The sequence below is a fragment of the Dermacentor silvarum genome, chromosome 5, assembly GCF_013339745.2.
Source record: "Dermacentor silvarum isolate Dsil-2018 chromosome 5, BIME_Dsil_1.4, whole genome shotgun sequence".
NCBI lineage: Eukaryota > Metazoa > Arthropoda > Arachnida > Ixodida > Ixodidae > Dermacentor > Dermacentor silvarum.
In genome coordinates this window covers 69,745,148-69,767,230 of record NC_051158.1, presented here as the reverse complement: position 1 = coordinate 69,767,230, position 22,083 = coordinate 69,745,148, and the positions used below count along the sequence as shown (strand labels likewise).

The 22,083-nt window shown below is 43.8% G+C and overlaps 1 protein-coding gene across 2 annotated transcripts; it reads left to right on the top strand.

The window, feature by feature from the left end:
* Window positions 1–2,534: 2,534 nt before the first annotated feature.
* Window positions 2,535–21,870, top strand: LOC119452443 (uncharacterized). 2 transcript variants are annotated; one of them, XM_037714594.2, is made up of 10 exons: window positions 2,535–2,835; window positions 7,326–7,756; window positions 8,536–8,575; window positions 8,979–9,011; window positions 12,304–12,403; window positions 14,405–14,514; window positions 15,658–15,705; window positions 18,766–18,801; window positions 20,704–20,848; window positions 21,782–21,870. In XM_037714594.2, exons 4-10 carry the CDS (start codon window positions 8,997–8,999, stop codon window positions 21,787–21,789), a joined length of 462 nt encoding a protein of 153 aa, XP_037570522.1. In that variant the 5' UTR covers window positions 2,535–2,835; window positions 7,326–7,756; window positions 8,536–8,575; window positions 8,979–8,996; the 3' UTR covers window positions 21,790–21,870. The 2 variants fall into 2 exon arrangements, with proteins under 2 accessions (XP_037570522.1, XP_049523088.1); XM_049667131.1 differs by lacking the exon at window positions 21,782–21,870 and having other exon boundaries at window positions 20,704–20,963.
* The last annotated feature ends 213 nt before the right edge of the window (window positions 21,871–22,083 follow it).

Below are 22,083 nucleotides of genomic sequence, written 5' to 3'. Positions count from 1 at the left end.
TTTCGCTCGAAGGGCGAAGTGATGACAGCGATAGCAAGCACGCGAGGCTAGTACTGCTGCACCCTTAAACAGCACTCCGGAGGCTACCAGTCACTATAAGGGCCCATTCACACTTGCGACTAGGCGAGGTCGCGCGACCAAGTTGGTCGCAAAGCGACCAGTCGCAAGTAGTCGCAAATGGTCGCTTTTCTCGAAATGCGACCGTTTCGGGCCAGTCGCTCACTGCTCGATTTTTCAGTCGCGCGACCACAGTCGCAGAACAGCTTAACCAATCAGATGCGAAGGAACAGGACGTCCGTATACGCAGACGCTTATTTTACGCGGCGATGACATTTCAAGCAGACGTAAACGGCATATCGTGATACATTTCGGTTTAGCAACTCGTCGGTCGCATTTGTAAAGGCTCATTCACACCGGCGACTGACAGTGGTCGCGCGACCAAGTTGGTCGCAAAGCGACCAAGTTGGTCGCAAAGCGACCAGTCGCAAATGGTCGCTTTTCTCGAAAAGCGACCATTTTGGGCCAGTCGCTCACTGCGCGATTTTTCAGTCGCGCGACCGTGGTCGCAAAGCTGCTCAACCAATCAGCGTCGCGCCGAAAGTGATGTGTGTCGTCGTCCACGCCAAATGCTATGTCCGCGTCACGATATGCAGGCTACAGGCCGGTAATTGGTGTCTTGTCTTGTTATTCTGGGACGCAGCAGTTGCAGCAACGTGTCGAATGTACGCGGTCGCATTCGCTGGAAGCTAAACAGCAGGAAAAGAAAGCACAACACAAACCCTTTTTCCAGCTGCCGTTCGTTGGATGAGCACGCCACCCAAAGGTGAACAGCGGGTGAACAGCTTTGCTTTAATATTATGCACCGAATAACACGCAATGCGAACTAGAAATTACAACTTGCTCTCGATAATACTCGTTGTCATGCGCACAAAGTTCGGGCAGGAGGCGGCTTGCGTGGCCGGTCACTTCACGCGAGCGGAGGCACGGGCGCACCCACGAGCGTCGCGTTTTCTTCGGAGGCTTCCGCGCTGCCACAGCTGACACCCCGGCGGAGCACATCAGCACAGGGACGACGTCTTCCTGTTCGCTCGAATCAAAATCCAGCCATCGCTCGAATCAAAATCCATGGCTGTTGCCGGAACGCGAAACCAATTTACACAGTGCCAGCGAAGTGCGCGCTAACTGCGTAGATCCCTAGAATTCTCGCTGAAGAACGAGAATGTCCGGGATTGCGACTTGCAGGTCGCGCTCAGCCGGGCTTGCCGGTGTGAACATCAGTCGCCTTCGGTCGCTTTTTGTTCGCGAGTCGCAAATGGTCGCGCGACCTCCTCAAGTCGCCGGTGTGAATGAGCCTTAACTGGGCATAGTGTGTGCAAAGAATCACGCGCCCCAAACGCTCGTGCCGTGGCTGATGTGAGAGCGCCTGCACGAAGCGAATGAAAATGCGGCGCCGATTCGCTATGCATCTTCATGACTGATCCCGCTTTCTATTCTTTTTATGGTGGCATCAGAAACCAGGCGTCCGCCGCCGTCCTTACGTGTTCGGTCCAGAGAGAGAGAGAGAGATAATGAGCAGAAGGCAATACCATCTGGTGCCGTTCTCCGACCGTCCCACTCGCAGCTCGCAAACGGCAAAGTAGCGCCATATGGCGCGGATTGCAGGAAGCTATCGTGGGCATGATTGCTTGACATACATGGGACAAATTTTCGGTGGACCTCAGCATAAAACTCTGTTTTGTTCAATATTAAGAAGAATTTATTTTCTATGGTAATGTTTACGGTACTTTAATAACTTCCTCAGGGAACACAAGAAATATTCACGGTATTCATTACACGATATCCTGAAAAGAAAGCGTAGACTTAGGTGGATACAAGGCTCATCTATTGTTTACGCAGCCTTTACCGGAAAGATGTGCGTAGCACTCGGTTGTTAGAAGCAATATGTAGTGCAACTCAGCTTTTCTTGGAGAAATAAATGCGGCACAGCAGTACTATAACGAAAAAATGCCTTAGAAAATTGTACTATTTTGTCATTCCGAGCGAAAATTACAGAAATGTGTTCTTATTACTGCACATTCATAATAGGAGGGTACATGCGACACCGGCAGGGGCAAAATGCGAAAAAAATAGATCATTGTTCTTGGATAAATATTGATAGATCACTATAGGAGAGTGCTAGAGAATTTTAAAAAATCTGATAGTTTACGTCTCAAAGACGGAATGCGCGCTTCATAAATGACGCACATTACCGATGGGAACCCGCATAGAATGCTAGGACAGCTTACAGAGATATCAGGGGCTGTGAACTAACCGAATGTCATACTGCTTACGCTTGTTCATAAATGGTTACGGAAGCCCGAGCCGGAACAACAGCAGCTGGTAGTTTCCTCCAGCAGGGTAGACTCGGCTGGCAAAGGCTTCCTTTTGCACCAGCTGTGTGAAAGTTTATTAGATGCAATTGGAGAAGTGAAAAAGGTGACACGGAGATCCGTTTCGCGTCGTGTGCATCTACAAAAATGAAACAGATTAATGGTTATCAGGTTGACAAGATAACTAACTGGCTGGTACATGCACTCCAAAAAAAGGTTCGAGGATAGCACTGTTTAAATATTTTTATTGCACGTGGCTGACGTGTGTGCCATGTCGGAGTGGGTGCAATCATCTGAAGTACTGTATAAATAAGCACACGGTGTTTAGACAGAAGGAGGAACAGCCACATCCACACCGAACCACAACTGAAACTGCAAGAACTTCTGTACCTCAACATGACTTTTGCGCACTTTCTACTCACACTCGCCATAATAGCAGCGCACGATGGTACCTGGGCCAGCACTGGTGAGAGCTTCTTTTTAATTTTCTTAAGTAACACTGTTTGTCTATTTCTGGCGTGGTGATTGTTTAGACACACATGTCCAAATGTAGCCGGATCAGAATATACAAGAGATTCTTAGTTGCCGCTGAGAGACCTAGCACGCTTTCACGCAACTTTAAAAGGTGTAAAATTCCACGAAAACTTGCAATTAAAAGCAGGAGAAGTATACTTCGAATAGACAAAAGAAGAGGGCTCCAACAAACGTAGCCAAGCATCAGCTTACAGAAATCGCTTCAGGAATGAATTAGGTTCTGATGCTGGTAATGATATGTCGTAGACTAGCGATGCTACAAAAATGAATGTGCAACCACGCAACGAAATCTAACGCCACAACACAACAATCTCTTGTAGAAAATGATTTGGTCCCCCGGTGGAATAAGTATCTGCTGCTCTTACTTACAGGCGTATCAATGTTGCACATCGCAAATAGCTTTCTTGAGGCTGCCGAAGGCTTGGGCTAGGTTGCGGTCAATACAAGGTAACGGGGCTACAAAAATGCGTGGGTCCGGATTGCCAGCCAGTGCATCTTGAAGCTTACAGAGTGACGCCTGATTAGTTTGCCTTTTTCAGGAGCAATCAGGGATTGATTGGAACGTCGGACAAAGTAGATAGGCGTGTATGAGTGCTGATACATTGGTAGTAAGAAATTGTAATTGGTCTGTCTCTGGTTACAGAAGGTTTTCTGCAGTCACTCTTCTCCCTTTTGTCCGCATCCCTCCCTTGCATTGTTAAGGGTAGCCAACGAGTCTCAGCTATGGTAAAGTCTGTCTTTTGCTCACTACTCATCTTGTTTGTCGGGGATAAGAGAGCACAAGACAACGTGGTATGAAGATAGTTTTGTAATCAATAAAAACAAAAAGCGAAATTAAAATAAAATATTATGCGACAAATTTAAGAGTACCCGAGACGTTAAAAAAGCATAATGTGAAGTAAGGGTTAATGAAAGATTATGAGGATGTGGAAAAAAAATAGAGGCAGCTTCACACTGGCGGTGCGAAGACTGGGCAAACAGCGAAGCTGGCGACTCCACCAAGCTTTATCTCGGTTCGGCCAAGTTTGTGCGAGGTTATGCTTCGAGACTCGGCCACGTTTTGTGTAAGACCACACAGGAATTATCGACAACCCAAGGAGCAACGAACACTCGGTCATTAAAGTATGTAGACGCGCAAACGCCTTTGCTCGGTTTCGCGGGCTCGTAACTCCGGATCTTCTGCGAATCGCCGACGTTTCGCCGCCGCTTCGGCAGCGCGATACTCGGGATCGGGCCGCCACTCGCTCTCAAGTAGCGACGCGGCGGCTTTTGCGCCGCGCTTCCTCTTCTTCGGGAGTAACGCTCTTGTTCGGCCGCCCCATCTTCGCGGCGATGTGCTCCGTGCGGAGACGGCGGGATTTTGTGTCGCCGCGGCGGCTAGGCGGAGCTATACATCCCGTGGGTCAGCGCAGTGACGTCACGGCTTAGCTCCGCCTCTGCGCAGCCGCGGCAACCAGTCTACACGGCGCGCTGACGTCATGGCTCGGCAAAGCTAAGGCGAAGCGATGGTACCTGGGCTAGCCATTGTGCGCAATGACGTCACGGCTCACGCCGCTGTGGCGAGGTTCGGCGCGATCGGCGCAGTAGGGGCGAAGCGTTGCTAGGCGACGCATGGTGACGTCATCGCCAGGCGGAGGTTTTGCCGCGTAAACTCGACAGACCATCCTCGAGCTCAAACAGCTTCCGTAGTTCAAGGGGTATGTCCCATTGCCCTTGTACCCTTTCTGCCCTACCACCAGTATCGGCCCACATTTCTGGTCGACGCTATACGGACTAACCTCCGGCTTAAACAGCTTCGTTGTTAAATTGTTAAGGTTCCCCAGCATACAACGGTTTGCGTCTTCAATGTGTGTAGCATTGCTTCGAAGTAGTATTGAGAACTCTTCAATAATTACAAACGGGTCACTTTCAACCGGGACCTTGTTTACTTTAAGATGACAGTTGGCAGAGGACATAGAAAAGAGAGCACGAAATGATGAATAAGAATACAGGAAACGTTAAGGTGCAAGCAATATATAATATGCAGAAATGCTAAAAAGACCACAAGCACAAGCACACAAGTTAACTAAGTTATGACATTAACTTTAGGAGCAGCCCTAAGATATATTGGGTAGAGTTCACGGAAAGAAATACCTTCCCAGAGGGGGAATAAACTTATTTCCGAAATATAACGGTGTTAAACTTGAATCTCTTCTCGAAATTTGGACTTTTATTGTAGCGATGATTAAGCCACCTCAGCTTCCCCAAACATTGGTTTAAAATATCGTGTAAAAAATAATCCCCAAGTAAAATAAAATAAGCGTATTGCTAAAAGATGAGTGCTGTAGGCACAGTCGAAACGTGTTAGAGGGAGAGAAAGTTGAACTGTGCTGGAGTAATTGTAGAATGGCCATTGCCTACGTTGTTTTAGATAAAGACATGCCTGGTTTTGTGAAGCAGTGATATTGGGATAGTGCTGACAAAGAACAACGTTGATTCCTCAGAACGTGGAATGTGTTAAGGAAAAGGCAAATGGAAATTTTACCGCACAGTTGAAACTAACAAGAATGCAGGCAGTTGCAAAGAGACAATTATGGGTTTTTAGAGGAGTAATAGTACGATAGTGTATAAACAGTCAATAAAAGCTAAAGAAAGTGGGTGTGCAGGCAAAAGATTTCATTAGGAGCTTCAACTGCTCCGAACCTATTCGGTGAGCACTCACAAAAGATAAGGACATAATAAAGCCACGTGAAACGAATAAATTTTTGTTGGCTATGGATGTTTCAAGCACATGAAAGCTGGTTACGATAACTGAAATATCTCATTCGAACAGGAAGTAATTATGGATTTAATTTATGAAACGAGAGTACTAAAAGTTAAACAAGGTACTGAATATTTTTGAGGCATTTGCGATTCAGTATCCAGAGAAACAGTATCAATGTCCTCGTGTTTATGTCTGCACCAATGCGCACATTGTGTTCACGGCTGGACTGAAGCAAAATGCTTGCAGTTGCTCCCAAATAACGAATGTTAATTGAATAACTTGTGCAGTTAGGTCAGTCACGCACCTGTTGTTAGGACTTCCTCGTGGCTTCATGAGTTAAATAAAGACTTTTTGAAGCGTCACTATATATCAGTTTCTTCTCTGGTCCTCACGAGCTCTCCTAAAGTTAGGCAAATCGTTGTCATGCTGTTCCTCAGTGTATTATTCGTACTATTATAAAACTCTCAGACGTGGCCTCTTAACGGTGTGAACTAGCATATATAGCACAATATGTCGTAGAGAACTTGTGTAAAATGTGAGTTCTTTATTAGTCAATAAAATTTGTTTGATTTGTTAAAACAACAGAGCTGCCATGACCACAGTATAACGGTAGGACTTTTCTAAGACTGTGCAAACATAGCCCAGCGAAGAAGTGTTGCTGACGGGGAGCTTCAAACATTTTTCGAAATTCATCTCGTTTTCCCCTGCTCATCTTTGGCCCCCGTACGGTTGGTGGCGCCTAAGTTTTAACCGTAAGAAAGCTTTTCTTCTAGTGCTACGTACTGAAATAAATTTGTCAAACGGACTTACTGTAGCACTTTCAACTTGTAAGTGTGCTGTTAACAGTAAGATTTCCGGTATGGTATATCGAGTCTGACGTCGTAATATACCATGACTGAATGCAACAGACTCAACAACAAAGCCGTATGGTCATATTAGCTCAGCGAAAAGCGTTTGCAAAGCGTGAACGAGAACTGCGGTACTATACAGCCTTGAAGGCTTTGGTAGCTTCCAACTATTCTTTATGTAGTCAAGAACGCTATGAAATAGAGGCCTTTACTTACAGTGTCGTCTTCCTAAATTAAGACGCCACTGCGTGTTCACGTACTGGATCGTCCAATCTTGGGGGAAACGCTTAATTACCATTGAAACAGGCGTAACTTCCACGTTTCTTCTACTTTACGAGGGAAATGTGCCTTAAAGGACGTCGAATGGTGGTGTTGATAAACGAACGAATAGTTTTTTCTAATTTTATTCTCAACAGCAGCTGTTATGACTTCTTCAATATTAATGAAGAGTTTTCCTCATTAATGAGCTGCCGACATGAAAAATTATTGATCGAATATTGAAATATAGTGTAGCACTATTATAAGAAAACTAAAATATATGCAAAAATGCATTGAAACATGCCACACGTAACTCTAAACATACGAAACAATGAAGAAAATTGCTACCCGAAAGGAACAGGGGTTGTCACAACCTTTTCTAATGTGCTTGCTTAGTGCGCTGCTGTTTCGATATGCAGAGTTACCTGCTTTGTATACTTTCGTTCTAATGGAATACTAATTTCTGCGGCTGCAGCGCAAGATAGAGCGCTTGCTATACTAGATTTCAGCCATAGCGGAAAATGCTTTTTATTTGTCAGGACTGATACGCAGATTGCCTCGTTTAACTTTCAGACGTACTTACTACTGTAGCCGACGTCACGACATTGGCCGCAGCTACCATCGGCGTAGAAACAACGGCTCCCTCCATCAGTATTACAAGTGCTGTCAGCACTGCTATTCCTGGAGGTGCAACAACCGCTTCCTCTGCTGATGCTGCGACGAACGCTGTGACCAGTGTTCTTCCTGGAGATACCACTACTTTATTGCCTGCTGATACCACAAGTACTTCTACCATTAGTGCTCTTGAAAATGCAACAACCGCCGCCTCTGTTACTATCACAAGTGGTGCGACCACGGCTGTTCCTGGAGAAACAACAACGATTTCATCTGTCGATGTAACAAGTGTTGCTACGACGACAGCGACCCCCACGACAGTGACCACTCCATCTACGCAAGGTTCCTGCGTGGAAGCCACATTGCCTGATGTCATAGGCTTGAGCAAGGTGCGCTGGCTCTACAAAGTTCGGCTTCAGCTTTCACCCCACAGTTGGGTATAATTATAGGTTTCATTGCGAGATAACTTTTCGCTAATCTTTAGGGCACCTATAAATGTTTTTTCGCGACTCATAAATACCAAGATAGACACGTGAAGTTATTAGCTTCAATATAATTTTTATTATTCATAGGAGTTATTTTCGCTCCCACAATATGTGATTGACTACAACGTCTCATATCAATTGAGACCGGCATTTTGGTTCCACATAGCTTTGACAAAAAATACATAATCCATCGCTGCTATACAGCATTACCAAAGCCAAACATTGTAGGAATTACATTTTCAGAATTCAAAGTTCCATAATCACTTCCTAAAGGAAATTACAAAGTGTACGCCTACTTTCGCACTTGTTGTGGAAATACCATTGTGAAATCACACATATATAACTGTTTAGTATTTCAATAAATGTTTTCCGCAACGCATGCTGAAACTGTTAGCCGTGTATCGTTAAATCTGAGAGCGAGGACTGAAGTGGTTCAAGGGACGATTACGTTACTTGTCGATTCAACGCGCTCATGTGTATATGTGCCAAGTATATCTCAGTGAAAATTTGCATTTTTAGGCAACTTTGTATTCCGCATTAAATTTTGTTCACTGCAGCATCTTGAATGCAAATATTGTGTTTCTTGATGGGCTGCTTACGGCAGTGAGAAGCCCTTTGGGATGGTTAGCTTGGGTAAAATTACTGTTAAAGTTCAATTGCATGCAACGTTTCTTCACTTGCAGTGCCTTGGAAACAGCCTCAACCTTGTGCTCAGGGGACAAGGTATGTGAGCTCGAAAACTTTGTTCATTAAAAAGAAGGTACATTATTAATAATGTTTGTCATGCCTGGTCGAAGGTATGCGTTTACGAAAGGTAATTCTGGATAATAACAATTTAAAAAAAGTACCCGCAATGCCATGATAGCATTGAATTCTGCATGTTGTCAGGAAACATGTTACTTTGCATACGTTTGTAAGATTTTCGCTGAAACAGTGCAACAACTTTATCGCCAGTGTACACTCAATAGTAAGGCTGCATTTATGTATTGTTTGGTGACATGGTGAAATAATTCATAGGAAGCGACTATTTATAAAGTGGGTGGGCATATAGTGGTTTTCAAAACGTCTTGCTGTCTGATATGTGACATCTACCTGTCTTTTCCTGCATAAATTTTATTTCTTCCAGACGGTAGGTGAAGGCTTGATGACAGTAGCCAGCGTAAGTACGCAATCGTTTATTTCTCATTGCTTTTTCGTGTTTCATCAAATTTTATCAAAACGTTGGTATTCTCTGAGTCAAGATCAAGCAGTTAAAATTATAAAATATGAATAGACTGTGAACACCATATATAGGCAGATAAACGAAACCCTTTACTTCTAACTCTGAGCATAATTTGGCAGCGCTAAGAGAATACTCGAGTATATGGAACCATCACGATAGCATATTTTACGCAGTCGTGCGATCACAACAGTTAACTTTTATGCACATAAAGCGGTACGAGACTTCCGTGTGAATATACGAATTAAAATTGTATTGACCGCCAAGGAATCCATGCTGTTGTTTTCCAAGAACTGGCGTGTTGCAGTAAGCGATGCACGTTGATAATGACTACATGTGTTTCTTCGTCAAAAACAGTGGGCGGTGAGCCGTTTTTAGCAACCTCATGAGTTCTGTTTTTCGCGGAAGCTCAGAAAGTGTGAAGTTTATCAAAACAATGAGGATGGAAAAAAATTAGGGGCCACTTCACACTAGTGGTGCGAAGACTGGGCAAAGAGCGAAACAGGCGACCCTACCTAGCGTTATCTCGGTTCGGCCAAGTTTTTGCGAGGTTATGCTTCCAGACTCGGACACGTTTTGCGCAAGATCACTCCGGAATCATCGACAGCCTAAGGAGCAACGAACACTCGGTCATTAAAGTATGTGGACGCTTCTGGACGCGCAAACGCTTTTGCTTGTTTCGCGGGCTCGTAACTCCGGATCTTCTGCGAATCGCCGACGTTTCGCCGCCGCTTCGGCGGCGCGATACTCGGGATCGGACCGAAGTCGTCTCACTCGCTCTCAAGTAGCGACGCGGCGGCTTTCGCGCCGCGCTTCCCCTTCTTCGGGAGTGACGCTCTTCTTCGGCCGCCCCATCTTCGCGGCGATGTGCTCCGCGTGGAGACGGCGGGGCTTTTGTGTCGCTGCGGCGGCGACGTGGAGCTATATATCCCGTGGGTCGGCGCAGTGACGTCGCGGCTTAGCTCCGCCTCTGCGCTGCCGAAGCAACCAATCCGCACGGCACGGCGGCGTCATGGCTCGGCAAAGCAAAGGCGAAGCGATGCGCCGCGCGCGATGGCGTCACGGCCACGCAGCTGTGGCGAGGCTCGGTGTGGTCAGTGCAGCTGGGGCGAAGCGCTGCTAGGCGACGCATGGTGACGTCATCGCCAGGCGGAGGTTTTGCGGCGTACACTCGACGGACCATTCTCGAGCTAGTTGACAGCTTCGCTAGTTGACAGGGGTATGTGCCATTGCGCTTGGACCCTTGCGTGACCAAATGCAAAGAAAGTACAGAAACATATAAGTGTTCACAAAACATGCTGACTGTAATTTGCCGCCATCATCTCAATGGGAAAGGAATTCTCAGAAACAAACATAATTGAAATGGATGCGTCAAAAACAGAAACAAGAAAAAGAAATAATAATCCACTACATGGGCTGTTTCGCAGCTGATACAATACCATAAATCTAATTTTAACAGCTAACAGACATGCTATCATCAGCTATATTGAACTGAATGGAGGGAGTCGCTCTCCAAAGCTGTGTTTAAAAAAAATGTCGCAGTTTCACCCGAAAGGCGAAGCATCAATTGCGATAGTAAATTGGTAGAGAGCTATTCGGAGTAGGGATAGTAGAGTAGTTTTATCGGCCGCATAAACTTGGACACATTCACTTTCTAACTGAATTGACAAGCGTGGTCTCATCGCGCACAAGCAAACATGAATAGATCACACTGAATCACCGCAGACAACGACTGTCAAAACGCTGGCGCAGCCGCTGCAGCGGGCGAAGAATCGTGCGGTCTACCGCTTCAACTGAAACTGAGCGGCGAATGGACAGCGCATAAAGGTCAGAGCCGTGTGGAGACACGGCAGGGCTCGACTGGCGCGCGCGCTCGCTCGCTTCTTAAGAAGCGAGTGCGCGCGCCAGTCGAGCCCGGCCGTGGTGGAGATAAAGAGACGGTGCGGGCGACGGCCATCCACAGCCAGTGAAAGCGTATTTGTTAGCAGAGTAGAAGCTGCTCCCCCCGTCCCTCCCGCGCTGCCTCCCCGCTTTTTTTTTTCCTTCGCGTGGGAGATTGCGTTGCCAGTTCTCCTTGCGCTGGGTTGCAAGATAAGCATTTGGTGCCGTAGCACAGCGTCCCCCCGCCCCCCCCCCCCCCCCCCCCATACCCCCACGGCCTTTTGGGCGACAATCGAGTTTGCTTTCCGCCGTGCGTTGGGTCTCCGTGATAGCGCGCGTCCCCCGCGCGCTTTTACTCGTACGGCGCGCGGCGACGATTTTATCGCCCTTGAAATCTATACGGAACCTGACGGCGTCGGCGACGGCGACGACGACGGCGACGCCGACGGAAGAAATCCCGTTGAAGTGTCCATATAATTGCTATCGCAATAAAAAAATGTTATTTAGAGACTAGGCACAAAAAGTGTATATTGCATTAATTTTGTTCAAGCGCCTAATTGTGGCCATATACGCGGCGATCATTTTCTAAGTTCTCCAGAATATTAAAAATCGCCGGTTGCAGAAAACATAATTCCAGTCCCTGTGTTTAATTATTGAGAGAAGTGGACATTACTTGCACGAGAGGTTGACACATATTGAGCAAACTATCACGTTAACTAATTAGCTTCGTAACAATTTCTTACATTACATGTTGCAATTTACGAATTCTAGGTGGCAAGATTGCAAGGCTCATCCACTTAGAATTGATTTACAAAATGAGGCAAGCTTTTAGATATGCACCACCGAACTCGCCATTAAAATGCACTGTTGTTCCACTTACTTGTTTTACAAAACGCTCTTCTAAGCATTGAAGCACACAACTAAATGAAAGGCCCATGTGTTTCAAGATACAGTTTGGGAAATAACATCTAGAAACTGGTGTCATCCTGAAGATTCATTTCAAGTGTATACACTTGAAACTAACAGGTCTTATTCGCAAATTGCGACATGTATCATGCAACAATTAATAAGACGTAATTAGTGCATTTTTGGTAATTATTTGAATATGTCTTTCGATTTCTCGTGGTAGTAATGCCCACCTCTTCGAATATTCCAGCTCAAGGACAAAAATTATGCTATCTGCCATAGTCGATTTTTAAAAATATCGGAAACTAAAATATAATCACCCCGTATATGTAATACGTATAATTTTCTGAATTTCGTATTTCTAAAAAAGTGGATTGAACTGAATTTTATTATTTCGCAACAAAGTTGAGATTACTTGAGTCTTGACCAACTTGATATGTTTCAGTGCACCGCAACGAGCGTCTTCAATAACTTGTCGCCACGGAATTCTCTGTATTCTCTACGAGTCATGCTCGTAGCATTTGTGAACAAGTTCTCACCCTTCTGTAAGTACAGCATTTATTAAGCGATTATAGTCATAAGTTCAGGCTTTTTCAGCCAAATGATGCTGCGACGTGCACTCTGATATAGGCCTATTTTTCAGCGCTTGTTGAGAAGTGTGGCGCAATTTTAAGTAAAACGGTTGCGCTGTTTGCAACGCGGCGCCTGTCGGGGCTAGTTGTTCATTCATTATCGCCAGTGTATTGCGTGAAGGTAAATTAGGACGTAGATGGGACAAGGTGTGTCCTTGTCCTATCAACTTCCTCTTTTTGCATTCCATTGTAAACTCAGGGTACTTCTACAGCATGACGGGATTGCAGTACCATGAAAAATGAAGAAAACGCAAACAAGGACCAGCAATAATATTCATCGAAACTATTCTTGTGGGCATCTATGGAGCAGTATTTGTTACTATTGATTTATTTGAGAAATAGAATACAGAGCAGATTCAACAAGTTGGAATCAATATACAGCGAAACTTTGTGTCAGTGCATAAAGTTTCGAAATACGAGTTTGTGTTTGAATGTCTGCACAAAGTGACATGGGTAGGGAGTCTAATGCAATGCTGCCTCCGCAGCAGCAGATGCCCAAAGGCGAGCTTTCTGGTTCTTTTTTTATTTTCCGCTGCACGGCCGGCGCCGCCGTTGCCGTGGATGGATGAATGGATGCTATGCGCATCCCCTTTGAAACGGGGCGGTGGGTTGCGCCACCAAGCTCTTGTTATAATTTTTTGTCCTACCTATATTCTAAAAAAACACTATGAATTCCCAGCATCAAACTTTTTGAACTATTATTGGGAACATTGCTTTTGTACGCCTTCGTTGTTTGTGGTTAATCTACTTTTCCGCGACCAAACTTCAAATCGCCTTATACTAATCTCTATTTCGGACATGCTCACGTCCTCCTTGCTATAGCTAAGCCCACGGCCTTCAAGGAGGCTAGAGAAGCTGGGCAGATATCTTCGATATCTTCCGACAGTTGAAACGGACAGCTGGACAGATATCTTCATTTTCTAATAAAATTTTTTCATAGTTTCTATAGCTTTACCGCGGGAAGCACATGCTTCTTGTTCATTGGTGCACTTCGCTTCATACGTACTTGTTTTAATCTATCCTGATCTCGCTTCGAAAAGTAAACGGCTTCCTTTTTATTTATCATAAAATGTTTCTTCAATGTTTTGTCTTTTTTATGTAGTTACTCACAGCAGGTTTCTTTTTCTATTGCCGCCACCCATTAGACTGTCTCAGCCTCTCTCACTTTGCGTTTGACGTTCTTTGCCGCAAACTTGCTGGTAAACTTCCTCGTTTTTTCCCCCACTGTGAGTCAGTGTTTCTTCCATTGAATGGCGCAATTCTAATTCATGAGCTGGTGTACTCGAAGAGGTGGACACTACTTGCACAAAAAATTGAAATGCATAATCAACTAATTAACAAACATTTACTAATTAGGTTTCTAACTAATTAACTTATGACCCATATTGCAATATGCAAATTGTAGCCGTGGAGTTCGCAAGGCGGATCCACTTGGAACGAATTCTCAGGAGGACACCAGTTTCAAGATAATAATTGCCAAACTTTGCAGAGGAATGGATTGGCGTTCCATTTGCTTTCTTAAAAAAAGTCGTTTCAAGCATTCAAGTATATTAAAAAATATCTGGAACGCCAATGCACTTCTGCTCAAAGTTGGGGAATTAATATCTCGAAACGGGTGTTATGAGAATTAGTTCCAAGTGGATCCGCCTTGAGAACTCCACGGTTAGAATTTCCAAGTTGCAATATGGACCATAAGGTAATTAGTTTAAAACACAATTTTTGTGCGAGTAAATTCCGCCTCTTCGTGTAGACCAACTCATGAACTAGAAGTGTGCTATCTGCCGCAAGCAGCGTTTAAAAATTTTCTAAGTTTTCACTGAAACACCCGGTATCTGGGCCCGCTATAATAACCTCAATTTGTTCACAGCCACGTAAAGCATTCCTGATTCTGAGTATTTCAACGGTATATTTCAGTGGGAAGTTCTCTCGACCTCTTCCTTAGTGTCTTGAGTCCCAGTGGGTCTATCAGGGATCCTGTTTGTCATGGCGAAATCAAGCTTGGCTTTCCCAGCAGCTATGGAAAGGTTGGTACGCGTGTTTAAAGACTAACTCAACTCATTCCATAACCGAAAAGCTTGTTTTCTTTATTTCGTCGGAATATAAAAAAAAGATGTGTCAACACTCTAGGTATTTTTATTGATGATATTTATTAGATTTGTGAAACGCCAAAGATGGAGAGATTGCTGCCATAGTAGACAAAAAATTTAGTCGTGAGATTATCCTAATTTGAGATATGTGGCCCTCTGTGCATCTTCTCGCTGCCCGATTACTTCCCTAGAACGGCACGTAGATATTACAGGGGCAATTTTATCCTCATAGTTTGGCATCATGCGCACGTCAAATCACTGATATCATCACGATGTACTTGCGGGCCTTTTCGACAAATTATGATTAAACCAAGCCTTTTTTCACATTTGCTTCCCTTCTTAGTTTGCGGTGCATGAGAAGACATGACGATACCGAACATGCACACTTTTGTTCGGTAAGATGATTTCAACAATTGCCTTGGCAGGGAGTGAGATAAATTATCGTATACGGTTCCTTACCAAAATAGTTAAGCATAAAAGTGTCCCACAAAAAGTGTTTCTTGAGTGTACTAAGCTAAAGGTTAAACGTAGTTGTCAAAGGCCGTTGTATAATACGCGCAGTACGGAACACAAATAACCTTACGCAAATGTTACTTGTTCATCAATATTATAAATAAAATAGCGTAGCTTGCACTGGAGGCGCAATGCTAAAGAGACTGCGGAGCTGATGGGCACTAGCTAGTCCTGGATTTTGGGCTAGGCTAAGCACTACCGAGTCATCCCCAGCATTTCTCGAAATTTATTGATTATTGATCGATTATCGATTAGCTATTGATTGGTTATCGATGTCTGACTAAGCTTAAGTAATACCATGCTTAGCCAGACTACGTCCAGCTCAGCTTCGCTAGTGCACAGGGGTATGTGCCATTGCGCTTGGAGCCTTTCTGCACTACCGTGAGGATCGGCCCACATTTTCTGTTCGCGGTTGACACACTACGCCCGGCTCAAAACAGCTCCGCTGTTAAAAAACTGCTTGAAAGCTGTGGCAACAATAGCGCCTTGTATGTGACTAAAATAGTCATTTAGCTGAACTAGCCTATGTCGCCTACTATCACCAATTCACTGTTGGCTTATTTGCAGTGCCTCAACGACACACTAAAGCTTTGCAAGAATGGAACACTCATCAACGTGAGTAAAGCCAACTTACAGACATTTTTTGACGTAGCAATTGTCTGATTGGCTTATCAAAAGCGTGAATGTCGAAAAATGAGGTAAACAGCCGTACAGCAGTGGTGAAGCATTGCTTGGGCTTATAAGTTGTCGATATCTTTTCCAAACGACGTCCTTATCTAGCAGCTGCATGCCTTTTGTTGCACCTAATTTTGTTGTTCTCGTGCGTGTTGTAACTCGTTATCGTACTGCCCATGGCCTTTCTCTGCGTACATTAGGCTTCCTGGTAAAAAAAAAATCACTTATCTGATGGGCACCACCGTATAACCCATCGTAGTTCTTTAGAGTTCTTTGTTTGTTATCGTAATTTCATAGAAGAAAGCGCTGCACACTGCCTACCCACGTCTCCATCTTATCTATTTGTTTTTCTTTTGCACCTATCCAGTTTCCTAACCCTGACATCACTACTTGGCTCCCGCTTAGCTCCTCATCCACTTTTCTTTCGATGGGAGAGGGCAGAGGGGAGACATTAAGCAGCGAAAAAAAGGGTAGTTGACCCTCATGAAAACTAGTCCCCTTTTCAAAATTGTGGCTACTCCCTGAGGCCTACATTGTTTACATACTGCTGATACCTCCATGTCGTACCTCACTGTCAGCTCTTTGTCGGAGGATGTTATTTTAGGCCCTTGGCCGTCGCTCAATCGCGTTTCATGGCCATCCAAGCGTTACTGAACTTTTTAAAAGTACGGGCCTGGACTGTAGGCTTTGAGCATGCCAAATTGCTTGTCATATGTTTTACATCCTCCTTCTCTCGTCATCGTCGCCCATCATGCGTCTCTTTCTTCCCTCCTTTTTTCCCTCTTCCCGTTCCCCCAACGCCGGGTAGCTGGCTACAGGAATATACCTCAGGCCGACCTCTCTGCATTTCGTATCATTAAACTTCTCTCTCTTTCTCTCGTGTATTTAATAATCATCAGGAGTGATATTAACATTATTTCTTAACACGAATTCACGAAAGGGGATAATTGTTATTCACCTGACTGTAGTACGAAGCTACAGAGCAAATACAGGAATGAAAGCCTCGAATTTTAAGTAAGATATTGAAGAAAAAAATCGTCCTTTCAGCATAAAGAAGTTGCTTGGGTCATGAAATAACGCATCATTACAGCGATCAACTATGAAAATTTTATTATTCTGTTTTTTTAGAGAAAGTGATGATGACTGTTGAAGTTTAGTGGCGCAAGGGCTAGGTATGGCGAAAGAACGCCATGAGAGAAAGTGACATTGTATCTATGTATTAACACTTTGCAGGCACTTGCGTCTTATTGTTATGTCCAGCATTCTGTGTGAGTTATTGATTAATTAGTGTGCCGCTTTCCTTTTTATGATGAATGGTTTTGTTTAGGCATGATCATGAAATGTGCTTTATTGTAGGACCGTTTCTTGGCTTGTTTTTCATGCGACCTCATATTGGCATCCTTTACTCATTAGACAATCTATTGTTTGCCGAGTATCCGGCGACAAAACAGTTACCAACATTCCAAGATGTCATCGCAATAAATAACGCATGCTCCTGGCCTGGGAGGATAAATTCAACACATTTGAAGTTTATATCATCATCATCATCATCAGTGTATATTTAGGTCCACTACAGGACAAAGGCCCCTTCCTGCGATCTGCGATTACCCCTGTCATATGCTACAGCATGTACATAATAGAGAAATACACATAGGTGAAATAGATGATAGATGATAGATGATAGCTGATACCAACTTGCACCTGCAAATTTCCTAACTTCACCACCCCACCTAGTTTTATGCCATCCTCGACCGCGCTTCCCTTCTCTGGGTATCTATTCTGTAAATTGAATGGTCCACCGGTTATCCATCCTACGCATTACATGGCCTGCCCAGCTCCATTTCTCCCTCTTAATGACAACTATATTATTGGCTATCCCCGTTTGCTCTCTGATCCACACCGCTCTCTTCCTGTCTCTTAACATTAGGCCTAACATTTTCCGTTCAGTCGCTCTTTGTGCGGTCCTTAACTTGTTCTCAAGCATATTTGCTAACCTCCAAGATAATGCCACATATGATAGCACCGGTAGAATGCAATGTTTGTACACGACAGTGGTACACTGTTCCACGACAGTGGTAAGCTCCCAGTAAGGATTTGGCAATGCCTGCCATATGCACTCCAACCCAATTTTAGTCATTTGTAAATTTTCTTCTCATGCCCAGGGTCCACTGTGAGTAACTGACCTATATAAACGTACTCCACTAAAGAGTTTAGAGGAAAAGGAGTAGTATATCTATGTCAGTTACTCACAGCGGATCTTGATCAGTTTCTATATGTTTTTTTTTCTAAGCGGGGGGATGTATGTCAAGCTGTGTGTTCGCGCGTGGAAGATGACTGATACGCCTTTATACTGAAGCACTTGAAGGATTCGCCCAAGGTAAATGACCTGCGACCAAATTCACACAGCTGTTCCTTCATAAGCTCTGTTTGCTATTGGCTAGCCAACTCCTCTAATGATTGGTCCAAGATAGTCACTGGCTGGCGCCTGCAGCTACGAGCAGTTCTATCACAACTGCTGTTTGCTAATACGGGCCCTGTGCCATACATGTAGATAATCGTTATAGTTACTGCAGGTCGTGGAGCAATGAAGTACACCACTGAATTCTCGATGTTTGTGTCATTTATAGAATTCAAAAATGTTATCTTATTTCCTAAAAAGTGGGTTAACCTTTATTGAGGATTTCAAAATGTGCTATTTAGAGAACTTCGGGAAGCAATCTTCCTCAATCCGCGCATGCTTAAATCGCAAACTTCTAGAATGCGCCGAAATATTGTGAAAAACAAAACTTTTATCTAGTGATGTCTCTTGTCGGCAATTTAATGATGCATTGGAAGCTAAAGTGGACGCAGCGGCTCCCTCATCGTGCCGCATCCGTCAGGCAATGAATACTCCTAACTTTGAGCGGAGAAACTTGAGGGCAAATACTATGCTGGAATGAATCATGAGTATTCTCGTTGTTGTCTAGCACCTAACAAGATATTTTTTCTCACCTCGGCTAGGCGTCAGTTGTGCAGTCATTGATCGCAGCCAACATGGTAAGTCCCGAAAGAGCATGAAAAAATATATATAACAGCCCCATGTGGTCTTTGCATAACGCAATTGACTTTCGTCCTTGGACCTACTGGCCGATTAGCACATCTGGGCAGATGTTTCTGAAGGTTGATTCTAAACTAGGAGATGCCACAAACCGAGGCCTTGTGCTCACAAAATGCATTCTTGTCTATTTTGGGGGGTCAATGAAGATATCATCTTGGGTAGCGACTTCTGATTTTTTTAGTGCTACCAGCACGAAGAACGCAAAATGCATTGGCGAATAATGTGATCAATGGAAACCCACTCGTGCCATTGAGGAACTTCTGAGAATGCTAAGAGTTTATTGAGGCGTTGCTCTCAAAATGTGCTGAACGTAGTTTGCATAAAAAGATGCCCAAATGATTTCATCACATTGAGCGAATTTATAACGTCCCCAAATGGTGAAAATCCTTTGAGACAGAGCTTCTATATACTGAAAAATTTTTGCCCATCCTCATTCAGGAGCCCTAAACCATGAGTGCAATAAACAGCAAGTCTCAGATTTTCTCGTTTCATACTTTTTCTCCCGCAACGCTCAATAATAAAATAAAACACAATATTTTGTGTGCTGTCTGCGATAAATAGTTTGTCAATGAGTGCGCGCCACTCATATTCCGGTTTTATAATAAATTTTGCAATTTTTCACGGGAGAGAGCACATACGTGAACTAAGTTTGGTAGGGCTTTCATTTGAGAATTATTTACTATAATTGTCATGGGCATAAACGACTACGGTTCTGCTGAGTGCTCGGCTGTTCACGCGCAGGCCACTATAACATATGCATAAATGGGACAGCGCATGAAGTACCGTGTATTTTGTGCAAGTTAAAGAAGGCCCGGTGGTCACTATTTATCGGGAGTCTGTGCCTCATAATAATATCGCAGTTTCGGTACGTAAAACTACAAAATTGGATGAATTGTGAAAGGTATAAACTCAGTCGCCAGCAATACGTGACAGTCGCTGAGCGTTCTAAACGTATGGTATGGTATGATAAAGCTTTATTACGGTCCTTTGGAAAGCGCGTCAGCACGTAGCGGGCCGCTCCCACGTCGGTACAGTGTGCTATATAAGGTTACAAAAACGCGATACGTCGTCCTCATCTCGGTTGAGATGGCAAGAGAAGCACGCGAGTGCACCTTTAGCAATCGTTTTTATGTTATTTCTGATTACTAATTTGACTGAAAGGTCAAAGTAAGGGCGGGTAGTGTATCTCTTAAGCTGTATTGCTCAAAATAGTGACTTACTATGCGCATGCTAAACGGTACGCAATAATCACCTAAACACTTTTTAATTACTCCATGGCAGTAGCGCAGCTTGTATGATGAACCGCTAAAGACTTGAAAACTCGGAGCATTTGGCAAAATCTACTGAAAACGAAACCCTAGTAAAGCTTCTGACATGCTAAATATCACACATCTGTTTGGAGCGAATAACAATGAAAATGACGCTGAATGAGTTGTAATAACTCTGTGTATACAGAATGAACAAAAAATGTTTTGGAAGTAGGACCTCTTTCAATGTTACTGTACATTTTGAAACAAGGCAGAAAGGATGTATAATACCGCGGATTCTTCATCGAGAACTGCGGAGGGAAGAATAAAAGCGCCTGTACGTTTTGCATACTATAATCATACTGAATTTGTTTAATACGGCGCTGTGCACCCAAAAAAAATGCTTGTCGATCAACAGGCCGATACGTAATTCAAGTCTTATCGCCTCTGCGATTACCTGAACATAGGAACTGGGCCACTTTTAGGCTTCTGTAACAATGCGCGACTGTATGCATTAGTTTTGCTGTTCGGAATGTGGTATTTCCTGCTACGTAAGTCTATGGTACATCTTTTGATGTTTCTTCACATATGTAGTGCTTCATGAAGGAAACGATTGCCACGTCCCCGTTGGATATGACACGCACATTCTTCTGCAACATTTTGCGTGGATCAAAGGTGTTGTTCGGGAACATATTTTTTGTCGGACCTATTATGTACGACCAGCTATATAACGCAGTCTGTAAGTATATATCCCTTAACACTGTTCGCGATTGTGTTTTGAAGAGGTGTACTTATACTGAACTAAAAATTATAAGTTTCTAGAAAAATGCGGACAGCTCTCCTGGCGTTTCAGGCAACAGGGTCAGGGCTATGTGAAGATGTCCGTAAAAAAACTTGCCTTCGCCATCACTTTATTGCTTCAGTACAGCAGTTGTCCACACACATTCACGTAGGTTCTACAGCCACACCACGAACTGCTCTGCAAGATTATCAGACATTTTGGGGCACGAATATTGTTAAGCGTACCATGAGAATCAAGTAGACGAAGGGCCGAGGATTTCAGTATTGTGCGCAGTGAAAAATTGGTAAAAATATTGATTAGTTCAATGCTATAAAACTGCGCGCAGAAATTATGCGGAATGATTCCGATGAGAATAAAAACCTTAGACAAACAGTCTACTTGCACTTCCTTCTGGACATAATGAATCGGAGTGATTTAAGTTAACTCAACCAAGTAAACAATCCTAAGGCAAGAGAGTTCCTAATACTGGTGCCAATAGATATTCTAGGCTGCTATCCTCGTATTGGTGCATTTTTCTGTTGAAGTAGAGAAAATGAGAACTCTTGTAAATGTTTCCTTTCGTTTGTACATAGACATCGCTCTATTTTCAATTCAGAGTGGGTGATAAATGAAAATCCTCAAGTGATAAGTAGTTTCCTTAACCTTATTGTGGTCAAGTTCTCACGTGTTATAAAAAAAACTGTAACGTGTTTTGACATCCAAGAACTGCGTTCATTCTCTGTGGAACACAGCTAGGGAACGCTTTTAGGTAGCTTTAAGATTTGCAGAGTCGTAACTCTAACACTATAGGAGCTTTCATTTATTGAATATCTCGATATATTTGGCGCGGTGTAACTGCGGCTTACACTTTGTCATTTTTTTTCATTGCAGGTAAATAATGTTCGTTCAATGCCACCCAGAGGATAATGCTTACAACTTGAGTGATGCGCATGACTAGTCAATAAAGCAGCACTCATTGCATATCGCTTTTCTGCATCTTTTAGAACCTTTATTCCTTATTCAAAAATGATTCCCATGCCCTAATGCTATTAGCGCTAATAAAAACATGTTTTAAACATTTGTTGCAAAATTTTCGCTGATTCGATTTTACTACGAAAATAGGTGCTCGCAGAAGCGCTATCATTGACAGAGAATGGTCTTAAGGCGAAAGCAAATGCAATATATTTTGAAAT

What these genes read in the sequence shown, in the direction of transcription:
- LOC119452443 (XM_049667131.1), top strand. An exon ending in TTCCCAGCAGCTATGGAAAG is followed by an intron (nt 14,515 to 15,657) that starts GTTGGTACGCGT and finishes GCTTATTTGCAG; the next exon opens with TGCCTCAACGACACACTAAA. An exon ending in CATTGATCGCAGCCAACATG is followed by an intron (nt 18,802 to 20,703) that starts GTAAGTCCCGAA and finishes TCACATATGTAG; the next exon opens with TGCTTCATGAAGGAAACGAT.